At 34.7% G+C, this 15,096-nt stretch overlaps 1 protein-coding gene across 1 annotated transcript in view; it reads left to right on the top strand.

Annotated features, from left to right (window-relative positions):
• LOC140063616 (polycomb complex protein BMI-1-A-like) overlaps nucleotides 1-15,096 on the top strand; it is a 51,986-nt gene that overhangs the window by 17,096 nt on the left and 19,794 nt on the right. Inside the window, exons 2-7 of the mRNA XM_072110036.1 lie at nucleotides 1,906-2,023; nucleotides 7,745-7,841; nucleotides 8,904-8,959; nucleotides 12,357-12,404; nucleotides 13,891-14,132; nucleotides 14,479-14,577. Of these exons, the coding sequence (XP_071966137.1) occupies nucleotides 1,912-2,023; nucleotides 7,745-7,841; nucleotides 8,904-8,959; nucleotides 12,357-12,404; nucleotides 13,891-14,132; nucleotides 14,479-14,577 (654 nt within the window). The 5' untranslated portion in view covers nucleotides 1,906-1,911. The remainder of the gene's footprint in view (nucleotides 1-1,905; nucleotides 2,024-7,744; nucleotides 7,842-8,903; nucleotides 8,960-12,356; nucleotides 12,405-13,890; nucleotides 14,133-14,478; nucleotides 14,578-15,096) is intronic.

Here is a 15,096-nt window from a genome sequence, read left to right as displayed (position 1 = left end):
ATCGTAAAACTTACCTTTTTACTCTAGCTTTCGCTGGTCAACGACGCAGCTTAATCATGAGTGAGTCTCTGTGACTTGGAATGCGAGAATTGCTCGCGTACCATCTTGGTCCTGCCCATAGATGGACGTTCTCGAATACACAGTAATTTCTCTTTTTTTATGTAACATTAAGGTTGAGAGAAGGTACAAAGAGGAACCATTTTTAAATATATTCTTTATCTCGCAGCAACGAAATATTGTTTTCATGTTTTATAGGCTTAAATAAAGTAAACATTTGCGATTTAATACTTTGTTAAAACTGGCACATAGTCGATTGAAATAATAAAGTACACGTGACAATATACCACTACGACGGTTATATATTGTTTTAATTTATATTATGTATTTACAGTATTGTGTAGTACAGTAGTATTGCAATACTATATCTTAAGGTTTTAAGTTTATTCGCTAAGGGCCCATACATTTCCTTATAGCTGATAGTTGTGTTAAACCAACTAGTTATATTGGCATGTTCCATTCATACCGTAGTAACAAGCAGTCACTGATATTTTGATATTAAGCAAGACAATATTAGTTATTAAATGGTCAATGGTCAAAAATAAAGTTTCATGGTCATTTTTTGTTGTCCATTAAAGTGAATAGAAATATGTATCTTCTGAGTATTTTGACACCAACTACGACCATATCCGCCTAACAATTTCTGAGATATGAAAAGTGTGCTCCAAGCCAAAAATATTTGTGCCGGCTATATGTCAAAGGTTAAAATTAATGGTTTATTGACAGTACATATAATTTGAGACCACAATTATCACTTTCTGACCAGTGGTTGATGAGATATTTATATGGCCAAGTTTATGTCCACTTTTGGCAAAGGTTTCCCATTAGAGTGAATAGAAATATGGGTCTTCTGAGTAGTTTGACACAACAAATATTCCAATACACCCAGTAGTTACCAAGTTACGCACAGTCCATATTGACCTTGTGGCCCCTGTACTGACCAAGCATCCCACTTTTTTTTCGGCCAGCAGCAAAAAATTGATTTGTATTGATATAAGTTTGCGTGTTAAACCATGGAGGTATACCTCAATGGTTAAACTAAATAATTTGGAATGTTCCATTCATCGCAAATCAAATAATTTGTATAAACGTATATTAAATCTATCAAAATATAATTTTTTAAAGAAAATCGGCCTGTCTTCAACATTATGAATGGTTTTCAGCCATTAAAAACAATTATCGTAGGAGGAGATAGAAAAATGCGAAGCATCCTTGTATTAATTGTGTGTGGGTATTTTTCAAGATGGACATCCATTAGACAGTGTATACCACGATCGGAAAAGACCGCTATTTCGGGGAAATCGTTGAACCTAAATTCTTTTTGTCAATAACTCATTATCGAACTCAATTTAATTAGTAAACAGTTTTACATTAGGTGGTTGAAATCAGTACCGAAAGTACGAACCAACTTTGTATACTGTAGGCCTACGTACCATAAAGTAAACATTCTAGAAATAACGCTCGATTTACCGAATTTTGCCCTTAAATTTATATATCGTGTTAATAATTGGATTTAAAAGATGGGTCTCGTAATTTCACATATGCTACACTGTATATAATATATACAGTGTATTCTGTAAATAAATTAAATAAATAAACAAACCGATTATTAAACCGATTATTCTGTACTCATTATTTTCAGTTATACATCGTTACGGTACAAATACTCATTCGGTAACGGCAATTATGGTATTTTAAATTTGTAATTAACAATAAAAGAGTTATTTATATATTATCAATCAAAACTAAGTACTGGGAAACACACAACGTGACGCTTTATTTTATATGTAATTTTTAATAAAAATGCCTATAAATATTTGTATATTTATAAATCATTTCTGTTTTCAGGGAAAGATGAATAAATCTAGGAAAATAAAAATCACCGAGTTGAACCGTCATTTAACTTGTTTTCTATGTGCTGGCTATTTCATCGATGCGACTACCATCATAGAATGTCTTCATTCGTGTAAGTACTAATGGAAGGTGGACGATATTTGTCAATGATCGTGCCTTTAGTTATTTATGATTTAATTTAAATCCTTTGCTTATGTAGAAAAACGACTTGAAGTAGGCTACTACTTGTTTGAATGAATAGGATCAACAAAATGAAGATGGTGAAACGAAGTATTTTGTTGGCTAAGTAATCTAAATAACTACCGGTACCCTTTATCAATCATTTTCAATCATATTTTGAAATAATTTTTGCATGAAAGAGAAAACATTTACCAGTAGATATAATACGCATTTTATGATTGATCAATGAAAACAATTGAACCATAAAAATGCATTCAACTCGGTAAGAAAAACGTGAATAACATATATATATATATATATATATAGATGAAGGGCTAGTGTTGCCCGAAAGCTCTGCTAACTTTTCTGGCTGTTTTACTTATCGTTTTGATTTAGTTTTTCGCTTTTAGTTTGTATCTCCATTGAGATCCAGCCACTGATACCCACAGAATTGTCATTTTTTTCAGTAATTTGCCTTTGGATTTATATATATATATGCTGTTCCGCCGTACCACGTCGAGAGTCGCTATCCAATCGAGTTTGAACAATTTAATATACCATATGGAATGTCAGAAAAAAATCCCCATCCCAGGGTCTTGGGGAAAATTTTTTATGGCACTTTTAAATTTTGGCCTATATAACACACACAAATTCCTATTAACATACACAAATACCTATATATAGGGGATAGGGAAAATCAATTAACAGTTTTTGTTACTTGCAGTTGTGTTTTAATGATTAAAATTAGTAGAGGCTTACTTTAATAACTACTTCTCATAGTAGTTGATGAATCAAGTCGATACGATGACATCATCATGCCAGAATCCAATATGGCGTCCAAAAACAGGGTATTGCTAAACCCCTGGAAACCTAAAAAAAAACCATAGAAAACCCCACCGAACCGACATAAAAGTGATTGAATCATGGAGTGTACGCCCCACTGGGTATGTCCATGTAAAAAAAATTAAAATTTCTACTGTTAACTACTTATTTTTGGGATAAAACATCATTTTTTGGTTAAAAATTAGCAATCATTTTTTACCAAAAAATGATGTTTTACCCCTAACATAAGTAGTTAACAGTAGAAATTTTATTTTTTAAAACATGGATATACCCAGTGGGTCGTACACTACATGATTCAATCACTTTTATTATGTTGGTTCAGTGGGGTTTTTTGGAGGTTTGCAGGGCTTAGCAATCATTTTTGACCAAAAAATGATGTTTTACCCCAAAAATAAGTAGTTAACAGTAGAAATTTAATTTTTTTTTTACATGGATATACCCAGTGGGTCGTATACTACATGATTCAACTTTTATGTTGGTTCGGTGGGGTTTGCTATGTTTTTTTGAGGTTTGCAAGGGTTTGCGGGGTTTAGCAATACCCTGTTTTTTCCGCCAAATTGGACGCCATATTGGATTCTGGCATGATGATGTCATTGTTATCGACTCGATTTATCAACTACTATGAGAAGTAGTTATTAAAGTAAGCCTCAGCAAATTTTAATCATCATAACACAACTCCAAGTAAAAAAAAAACGTGAATTGGTTTTCCCTATCCCCTATATATAGGTATTTGTGTGTGTTATTAGGCCAAAATGTAAAAGTGCCGTAACAAATTTTCCCCAAGACCCTGGGATGGGGATTTTTTTCTGACATTATTCTATATGGTATACTCTATCAGAAAAAAAAAACAAAACATTTTCCTATACTTTTTTGGGTAGTAACAAAGTGCGAGGCAGCGAGGCACGCGAGGCAGGGAAGGCATGCGAGGCAAGTCAGAAATGTATGCGAGGCATCGTTTTACCATCATCAAAAAATGCGAGGCATCATTTTATCATTTTTCAAAATTGCAAGGCAGGAAATCACCGAAATTGAAGTAGCCTGCCTAGGCCTAGGCCCGCTAGGCTAGTTTCCTTTTCCACCTGCCTTGTATTTTAACCAACTTTATCCTGAATATCACAGCTTAGAATTAGTAGGCCTACTTTAATGAAGAAAAATCACATAAAAGTAACAATAAATCCATTAAATTGGTGATTTTACAGACGTTGTTTTTCTCGCATTTCGCACATTCAATGTTCAATATTTTGGTTTCTATGGAACGCCAAAAGAGCAAAATTAATTAGAGGGCTAAAAACTCTGTGGAATCCATTTATATTTAACGCATTATTTGGTGAAAATCAAGTACAATTTCAATAGATTTTGTCACTGTCAGTAAGGAAAAATGTTACTGTTGATAATGTACACGGTTTCGTTAACCTTTTAAAGAATAAAATAGAAAAATTCATCATAATATCCTTAGTAGGATGTCCTAGGTGGTCTAGAATGGGGAGTGATGTTGATTTAGGATCGATTATTATTCTTTGAAAACAGAACAGTATCAGCAGTAACATATTACAGCATTTTTATTGACAAATTAACAAATATATTGAAATAAAACGTGTTTTTCACCAATAAATGCACGAGAAATTGACGCATTCCACTGAGTTTTAGTCCTCTATTATCGTTGTTCTTTTGGCGCTCCATAGAAACAAAAATATTGAACATTGAATAAGTGAAATTCGCGAACAGTGTGCGAGAAACACGCATGTAAAATCATTAATTTAAGGATTTATTTGTTACTTTTTATGTGATTCTTTCATTAAAGTACTCATGAGGTATACTTCTAAGGTGTGGTATTCACACGATAAAGTTAGTTATCAAATTTGGAGTAAAAATACAAGCGAAGGAAACTAGCGCCAGGTTTATTAGTACGTACATGGACAACAATAAATAAAAATCGTTCGTAATATACCTAGCTTACTAAAACAGGAATAGTGTATCATTATTAAATATTACACCGACTATTATTATATCAAAATTGATTAAATTATTTTCTACATAGGCCTCTTATCTAGGTTAGGGCTAAGCATATTAGCTAAAGTTTAATTTTAGGCCTAGTATTACAATTGTCGGACGTAAGTCTTTTTTCACACGCGCTCCAGAATTCTGTCGCAATTTTTTTCTTTGCGGCATGTTATTGGATCGCCATATCAGTTACCTTTTATTCACCGCTAGTTATTGAACTTGTCCTGGCAATCGCTGTTCACTTTATTTGCGAGAGAGGTACACGTACGTTGTTCCTAGAGAATGGAATGTCAAAAATGTCTTTGGCACGCCGCTCAGAGAGAAGTCTGTGCGTTGCTGCTGCTGAAACCACGTGCTATAGGAGGGGAATGCACCACAATCCTCTGAGCTGAGGGATGAATCATTCCGCTACCTGCTAAATAGTAAAGAGGGATTTTCCATCTCTCGGGTCCACCGGATCTAGGCGCAGGGGTGTGACAAAATATTATTTTCACTCTGCTATGTTCGAGAGACATGTGAGTGAACACGCTCGAAATGCCAACAAACATTGCAGTCATTTGATGAGTGTGTCGCTATAACAATTATTGTTTATCGAAAGTTGAAGACTGTCGTTCAGATTTTTGAACCGTAGTTTGGGCACTTTTGTAAAAGTAAAATTTGACAAGATATGACTTGAATGAAAAAACAATCGTTACATAAAAATAAACAACATGATGAGTGTATACACGAATCTATTTAGATACGCTTGTATCGATTGATTATTAGGCCTATAATATAGCATAATAGCACGTTAAGATATGCCTCGCACCTTTTTGAAATTGTAAACTATATGCCACGCATGCCTCGCACTTTTGGAAATGATAAAATGATGCCTCGCACAAATATTTTGCATGCCTCGCTTGCCTCGCGTGCCTCGCTGCCTCGCACTTTGTCAACACTCTACTTTTTTTCCCGCAAAATTTGTACTGCACCCAGGCTTGACTGTCAGTGATCTTAACATTAGGTACGCGGTGTCCTTTGTACGAATCGTTCGTGCCTGAGTTCATTGTTCGATACACGCGTCAATACCATGTTACATCCAGGGACTAAAAATTCGTATTTTTCCTGTGAAAATCGGCAATTCATTTGCAACTCTTAGAATTTTACAGACGCGTATCGATTGACGTATAGTACGCTCATACAGGAAAGAAGGTATGAGTTATACGAACGAGTTTACGATTTTTTTTTAATGTATTTAATTTACGAATAACTATTTGTATTGTAAGGCACGTATTTTGAGGATTTTAAGAGATGAGGTGAGGGTATTGGGCATGTCGGGGATGGGGATTCGCAGTCGGTTAAGGGGATTGGCTGTAAAGGGGGAGGTTCGCCCGAACCATAAATTCACGATAAATGACATGACTCTATATTGGGATTGAAAACAGCAATACCATCGTATTTATCCCGCCTATTTTTCCACCGGTAAAACACACGCGACTAAGGATAACATTTTTTTGGCGTTTATTATAGTACAGGGATTTTTTTTTAAATGGCCAAATAATACGAACGTACTTCCGGTAAGCTAATAAATTCTAGCAAGTTATAATCAATAATACAAATTAATTATTATTTTTATCAACTAATATTTTTTAAAAAGTTAGACAAAAAATGTGAAGTTGTTGCTGCCTAAAGATATTGAGCAAAACGTTGAATTGTATTATTTTGAAATACGCCTAAATACGTCAGTAAAACCACAATTTCCAAAATTCATGTTCATTTATCCACTATAAACTGTACAACAGTGTTGCTTAAACCACAATCTAGAAAAGAAAATAAACATTTGTAGAAAGAAGGAATTAAACTGTTATTTCAAAGTTCGTGACGTCCGTACTTACTACGAAAATTTGGCCCAACATTACGGACGTAGGGAAATGAAGATTTTATTATTTATTGAACCATGTTTCATAAAGATAAATAGGGTACTACGGTTATACTTAAATTATGGGGAATCATTCCCGGAAAAATGCAATAATTATGGACAAATCATCAATGACCCATATGACGGGGTTTTCCACGAACACAGTGTGTGGTGGCCTTTCCGTACCTTTTTAAGTCGCACAAAAAATAAAAACAGTCAAAAGATCATTCTGAGCATGTTCAGAAACATAACTAAAAAAATTAAATACGTGTGCGCGGTATTGTTGTTGACTGCTGGATAATTTTACGCTACAGTCTGTCAGTTTACATACATGCTCTTCCAACCCTAGACTTCTATAACGTTAATGGTTAATATATGATGAAATGGGATCTAAATTTAATCAGTGGCCGAAAAAAAAATTTAGTATGAAATTAAGGGTGTTGCCCGAGCAACTGGGGCAACATCCCTGCATCCGCCCCGGAGTTAATAACTGATATTGTTTACACCAACAGTTCTAGTATATATTAACAACAGCGCACTGTGTGGTAGTTCTTATTATCTTATATATTATTATTTTATTTATTATCTTTGCATGAAAATGAATTAAAGCCTATTATTAAATACAGTACAGTACGCCATAGTTTTAATCTTTAAGAGAACTACAGCACTGAAAACGTACCATCTGGCTTAGCGCTTTGGAATTGCAGAAGCCCCAATGATCTCGAAATCTTTTTTTATCGATCGGTACCTCAGATAATGCAATGAAACACATCATCTGAAATATCATCAATTTAGTACCGATGAAAAACCCGCTGAGATACAAGTTTACTTCCTAGCGGTTATGCTGAACCAAAACTCTAACGTTTAATCATTTAAAGTAGGCCTACATTTGCATGGTAAACATTGTAATTAAGCAATACATTTGTATTTCAGTCTGTCGGACGTGTATCGTACCATTCTTGCAAAAAACTAACCAATGCCCGATGTGTGATGTACAAGTACACAAGACAAGACCTCTCTTAAATATAAGGTAAAGTCAGACCATTAAGCGATATTTAGTGCAAGAGAAGAGTGATAAGCTGCATTCACACTTGGATGGAGGACGTTGTTGTTTGTCAAATAATGGAAAATATATTGAATATACAATAAATACAGCACGGCACCGTCTTGATAGCTTTAGGGCCAACTCGAAACTTAATTTCATATCAATTTCATATCATGTCAATGTTTGGCTGGGGCCACCAAGGGTCTCTGAGAAATTTTAAGTCGTTTCATTCGATTTACGAGAACATTTCAACTGTCCCGATTCCGAGGTGATTGTCCCGTATTTTGAATTGGCCCACAACCCTGAATTGGCCCGTATTTCAATTTTTTAATCATCATCATCTAACTTCGTGTGCAACTTAGTAAATATGCAGCTTATGGCATTAATTAATCGTTTGCAGTGGTATGACTTTACGCTGTGGTACGATGATGCGCGTGCTTTAGAAGGGGAATTCCCAGGCTTCATCAGCAAAAAAAAACGTACATCCGAAGAGAATCTGCTTAAGTAGGCGTAACTCGATGTCAAGACAGCAATTTGACTGTACATTTGGATTTGTATGTTCGCCTATTTTTCTCCCCAACATACACTAATGGAAAATATGGTCTGTATTTTAAAAACCAACCAAATCTGTCATATTATTCATCATCAAGGCCATATACATGGCTGCAGTCGCATGCGCAAATTTCGACGACCAAAACACATTTAACGATACTGGTAATTATTTTTCAGATGATTAAAAATTGCCAAGTAGACAGGGTTTTTTCTTTTGAGAAAATTACACCTCTAAAGGCTGAAAATTGCACTCATAATCAACACTACAGCAAAAATACAAATTCTGGGGTTTTCCGTCCAAAAGCGAGGGGGCCGTCCCGCCTAAAAATAGGTGGAGTAGATATGTCCCCTTCGTCCCCCGGGATCTGCGCCGTTGGGTGGACGTTTATTGCGCAGGTTTTGTATACACTATCATTTTATCATTGTTATAAATACTTATTTTTACATGCGGTTACCGTATACATCGAAATGTAAATATCTTGTTTATTACAACAGGGCTGACAAAACTCTACAAAGTCTAGTATACAAATTGGTTCCAAGTCTTCTAAAAAGTAAGTATTTTCAAAACCACCAGTTTTCACAAGCACAACCAATAGAGTGATTTTACCTACTGTTGGTCAAAAAGCGAAGTGAAGTTCAATATGTATTTGTATGTTTATATTAGAAGAGTTAGTTTTCAATTACTGCATAATACTGCTGAAAAATCCGGAGTACTGCATAATACTGCTGAAAAATCCGGAGTACTGTATATTAAATCGGTGGAGGGGTTGGAATTTTATTTAAATCTAGTCTAAGTGTTAATATGAAAAATGATGTTAATGTTTATTCTTCATTTGAGTCAATACATTTACAGTTTACATTAAGTTCAAAAACAATTTATATTGTATCTATAGACCACCGAGTTTGTCTGTCACCGACTTTTTTTTATGAATTTGAAAATATGACTTTTGATTATCTCATTATTCCATCAGAAGTAATTTTTTGTGGTGATTTTAATATCCACATTGATAAAAATGAGAATATCGCTGCAAATAAATTTAATCGTCTATTGCAGTCTTTCAATCTTATACAGCATGTAAATGAACCTAAGCATGATGGTGGTCATTGTCTTGATCTCATTATTACTAGAGATGTTTCTCTGATCTCGGGGATCACTGTAAAACCGGGTATCTCTGATCATTTTTCTATACTTTGTAGTCTCGACTTCAAGAAACCACCTCTTCCTAAATCTAAAATTAAAATCCCAAATATAAACAGTATTGATACAACAATATTTTCAAATGACATACAAGCTCGGTTGTCTGATATGCATGATGGTACTTTGCAAGAAAATATTGAAAGATACTGCTCTTTAAGAGAAGTTATGGATAAACACGCACCTTTAAAAACAAAATGTATCAAACTAAATTCATCAAAACCGTGGTATACTGATGAAATTAGATCTGCGAGAAAACTCCGTCGCGTATTTGAGAGAAAATGGATGAAATCAAAAAATACCTTAGATAGACAGAAATATTGTCATCAGCGGTGTATTGTTAATATGCTTGTTGAAAGTGCTAAGAAACGATATTATTCTGATCTGGTCGAAGATTGCTCAGGTGATCAGAAGAAGCTGTTTAAAGTTGTAAACAATCTTTTACACTGTTCTAAATCGTCGGTGCTTCCATTTTCTCACTCATATGAGTTGCTTGCTGAAAGATTTTCCGTATTTAAAAAAAATAAAAATGTTAATATTCGTAAACTTCTTGTTAAAGATAGTGCTGGAAGTTTGTCTCATTACTTTAATAACGACGTATGCTGTGAAAATTATAATTGTCCCTCCCTTTGTAAATTTGAACCTGCAAGTGAAAAAGAAATTTCTGAAATTGTCAAAAACTCGCCTGCTAAATCTTGCAGTCTTGATCCAGTTCCTACTCTGTTAATTAAGAGAAATGCTGTTGTTTTTGTTCCACTAATTACACGTGTCGTTAATCTGTCTTTGGAAACTGGGGTTTTCCCAGATATTTGTAAAATCTCGCACATACGTCCTCAATTAAAGAAATCGGGTCTTGATCCTGAAAAGCTATCCAATTACAGACCAGTATCAAATCTGTTTTTTCTTGGAAAAGTAATTGAAAAAGTGGTATCTAAACGTATACTATCACATGTAAAGGATAATTCTTTACTTGACCCGTTTCAATCAGCGTATATAGATTTGAGTGCTGCGTTTGATACGGTATATCATAGTATTCTGATTGAGAGGTTGCATGCTTATATTGGTGTTGAGGGATGTGCACTAAGATGGTGTCAATCATACTTGGAGGACAGACCTCAACACATTTGTATTAGAGAGGTAATCTCTCAACCTACCACTTTAAATTACTCTGTTCCGCAAGGATCTGTGTTAGGTCCACAATTGTTTACAATTTATGTATATCCTATTCGTGATATCATTAAGAAATATAATCTTAGCTATCATGTTTACGCTGATGACACTCAGATATATATATATCGTTTAAACCATGACAGAGTGAATTATCAATTGATTTGCTTGAAAAATGTATCTCTGAAATTCGTGTCTGGATGGCCAAAAACTTGTTAAAACTTAATGATGATAAGACTGAGTACATTCTATTTGGTTCGCAACAACAATTAGAGAAAATTCCATCTAGGAGGGTTTCCATTGGTAACTTTTGTACTAAAAATACTACACAAGTTAGAAATCTTGGTGTAATTCTGGATTCTAATATGACAATGACGGCTCATATTTCTAAAATTACGTCTGCATCGTCATACCATTTAAGAAATATTCGAGGCATCAGAAAATACTTAAATCGTGCAGCTGCTGAGCAGCTTGTACATGCATTTGTTAGTTCGCGTCTCGATATGTGTAACTCCTTGTTATTTGGTCTCCCACAAAAACAACTCCACAGGCTTCAGCTGATTCAAAATACAGCGGCACGAGTTGTTAAAAAACTACCAAGATATGCACATATCAAATACCTTGGCAACTTTGCATTGGCTTCCTGTTAGGTACCGCATTGTTTTTAAATTATTACTCTATGTTTTTTAAGTCTATTAATGGCATGGCCCCTGAATATATTTCTGACATGCTTAGGCTGTATGTTCCCAGACGGAATCTGCGTTCTAGCGATACGCTGCTTCTACATCAACCTAAGTCTCACCACTCATGGGGAGACAGAGCTTTCACCGTTACTGCTCCTCGTCTATGGAATGCTCTACCGAGCTCTATCAGATTTTGCAAAACTGTTGATACTTTTAAAAAATTATTAAAAACACATTTATTCATTAAGGCATATGGAAATCATGAGGTTTCTTAAAGTTCTAGAATTTATAGTATACTTTTTCCTGACCAGCATTATCTTTGGAGTGCCTCTGTCTTGGTTGTTGTCTCAGAACGGATGGGGACCCTCCAAAGAAATTGCATTTTATTTGTCAGGCATTTCTTTGATTTGTTTTAATTTTTTTTTGAATGCGCCTTGAGCACTCTTGAGTGGTATGTGCGCTATAAAAATCCTGTTATTATTATTATTATTAAATAAATGAAGTTGCACTTTCTTGACGGTCAAATACAATTTAAAATAGAAATTGATTAAAACAACAACATTTTTGCCATATTTGAAAATACGAACAATTAGGCTATATTAATCGGTAATCTCTTCTTCTTCGGTCACATTTGCCTAGACAGAAGAAGAGATTACCTTCCTAAATGTACTTAACCTAACCCTCTAAATAATCTCTCCCAACTATTACAAAAAAACACGCTATTGATAGACCTCGAACCCAGGGTTCCAGTGTTATAGAGTAAACCCTTTACCACGCGACCAAATATTTTGGTTGAGATAGTCACGTCAATTGACTGTGACCGTGTATTCAAATGAGGCAAATGTGACCGAGGAAGAATAACTTACCATATTAATCAATTATTCTGTATGTATTGTTTTGTAGATGAAATGGGTCGAAGACGGGAATACTTTGCTTCAAATCCAGATGCAAGTAAGTCAACGTTTGCGCAATAAGTATGCCAAACTCAAACCATGCTTTATATTTGGTACTAGAGTGCATTGTTGTAACGAGAATTCTTAACTTTTTTGTTTGCTTCTTCAACTAGAAAGCCACTCCGAGAGTGCATACCTCCGCCTACTGTAAAATTCTCCTACATAAGATTTCTCCGGTAAAAAAAAAAATATATATATATATATCGAGTTCGAACAATACCATGAAAGCCCCAGTGGTCTAATGGTTAGGACATCTGCATATCAAGCAGGCGGTCCGAGTTCGAGTCTCGGTTGGTGCGACTTTTTCTCATTCTCACAGATTTCCTCATCTTTATCGTTTCAAATTAATTAATTAAATTACTCGCATAAAAAAAGGTGCACATTAAACAAATTATGTTTTAAAATTACAAATCACAAATTATAACTCTTGCCTCTTGTACAAAAATGAAGTTTTTTGGACAAGTAGTTCTCGAGAAAATGCAATTTCAGTTTACTTGTTACTTAAATACTGCTCGCCGGCTTTTGAAAAATTCTGTCCTATCTTTAACACTAGCAGGTCTGAAAAGGATACTCAAAAAGTGGTCCAGAATTGGGACCATGGTTCCAAATGGTCCCAAAATGGAATGGTCCTTGACCACATATCTATCTGTATATTCATTTTGGTAAATATCTTGTAATTACTTCTTGAGTAATCCTGCTAACAAACAAACAAACAAACACACGCTACCGATTACATATACATCCTTGGCGGAGGTAAATTATACAGTTTTACATCATATAGGAACTGTTACTCGTAATATTTAAATGGGCCTATGTGTTTCTGCGTCATTTAATTGGACTTTATATAATATAGTATGGAAATCAGTGTTAAAACGTTTTCATTGAGGGACATTTTGCATTTCTTTTCTCTTTTTTTCATGACATAAAATCATTGGTTTGGTTGGCTGGACGTAGCGTGCGATACATTTTGATAGAAATGAGTTCAATTCAGACCGGTGGTAAACATTGAGCGCACGCGAAAACGCGTTAATGTAAACTGGTGGACGTGCGTTATTGCTTTAGTGACACATATATGTTTATACATTGTTTATGTTTAGAGACAGTCATTGGGTTGGGACCACCACATCATTGATGATTTAAACAGTAAATTTAATGAGCGAGTTGGTATTTACTTGGCGTTTTCATTTGACATGTGCGCGGTCTATTGTTTATTATTATGTTCAATTAACTTCAAGGGATCTAGCGTAAGTAATTATATGGGTATCGTCAACGGTGAGCTTTATAAAACTGAGGCTTGAGATGATGTGTATAGTTTACCAGTTTACGTTCAGAAAACTACGGTAATATATCTCCTATAACTTAGTTTGCAGGGGTTGTGTTTGTGTCACGTGTATAGATAATATTCTTCAGCGTAGCTGTACTTTAGCAATGAATAATTTCACATCAGCACCGCCCCTCGTAATGAAATTTGTTACTTTTTTTAGGGAGATCTTTACCACCTAATGCACGTGAGGAACGCGGAGAACTAGGAATTGAATCACTTTTTATTTACACTGATGATGAAGATATTAGCTTATCGATGGAGTACCGCCTGCCGCGTGTGGCACCACCGCATCCACCTCCACCGCTTGCGGATAAACCAGACAATGACGAAGATAAGACAGCAGAAGAGTCGGCAGAGAGAAAACGACGGCACAGTAACACCAATGGGACAGGAGAAGGCGAGGTTTGTGTTAGATTAGTATAATAAAAAAATATATTGTTTACATAAACTATCGTGCCTATAGTAATCTTCATCTATCATCATTTAGCATAGAAAAGAGAACTTTCATCATTTCTTATAAATGGAGGAGGCAAGGTCGATATCAGCTGGTCGTGTAATATAAAATTAATTTACTGCATTATCTAATACCAATTAGTGTTAGTTGATTGTTATTATGTTCAGGCTTATAATTGTGTTTATTATGATATCATTTAATGGATCGTTATTGAAAAATGCTTTTTACACAAAACAACCTTTTATTATACTACTATTGTACTCTTTCTTGTAAACGTATTTTCTATCTAAATAGCTTGTAGATCTTCGATATCTTCGTTGCGCAGCCGCTGTGACAATCAAACATCTAAAGAAATTCGTGCGTAGTAAATTTGGTTTGGATACCAGTTACCAGGTAAAGGACATTTTTATTATAGGGTCATTCCATCTCAGTTCACCCCAAAAAATGGAATTTTAAACCCTACCTCTTCCAATTTTGATGAAACGGTTTTCGAGATATCGCAATTTCAATTTTCGGTTTTTACGCGTCCGCCACGTTTCAAAGAGCTGTATCTCGGGAACTATAGGTTCGATTTTAAAAACAAAGGTATTTTTGTAAAGGGGAGACCATAAGGAACCTAAATATAAAGATACATTCTAACACGCGCACACACCAAACTTTCGAACTTGCAACTTTCAAACATAACATTTATAACAGTCAAGTAGACAAGAAAAGACGGTATAATTATCTAGGTCTAGCAACTTTTAAACAAGAAACGTATCTATACTGAAACCAAAACTGAAACGAATACCATTTTAATCTTCAAGCAAAATTTATATTTAAGAAGGTGAGACTTTTTAATATAGACCAAGACTTTTTGAATATTATAATATTTAATAACAAAATATTTTTAATTAATAATTATCAATATTA

The sequence above is a fragment of the Antedon mediterranea genome, chromosome 1, assembly GCF_964355755.1.
Source record: "Antedon mediterranea chromosome 1, ecAntMedi1.1, whole genome shotgun sequence".
Classification (NCBI taxonomy): domain Eukaryota; kingdom Metazoa; phylum Echinodermata; class Crinoidea; order Comatulida; family Antedonidae; genus Antedon; species Antedon mediterranea.
This window is presented reverse-complemented; position numbering and strand designations above follow the sequence as displayed.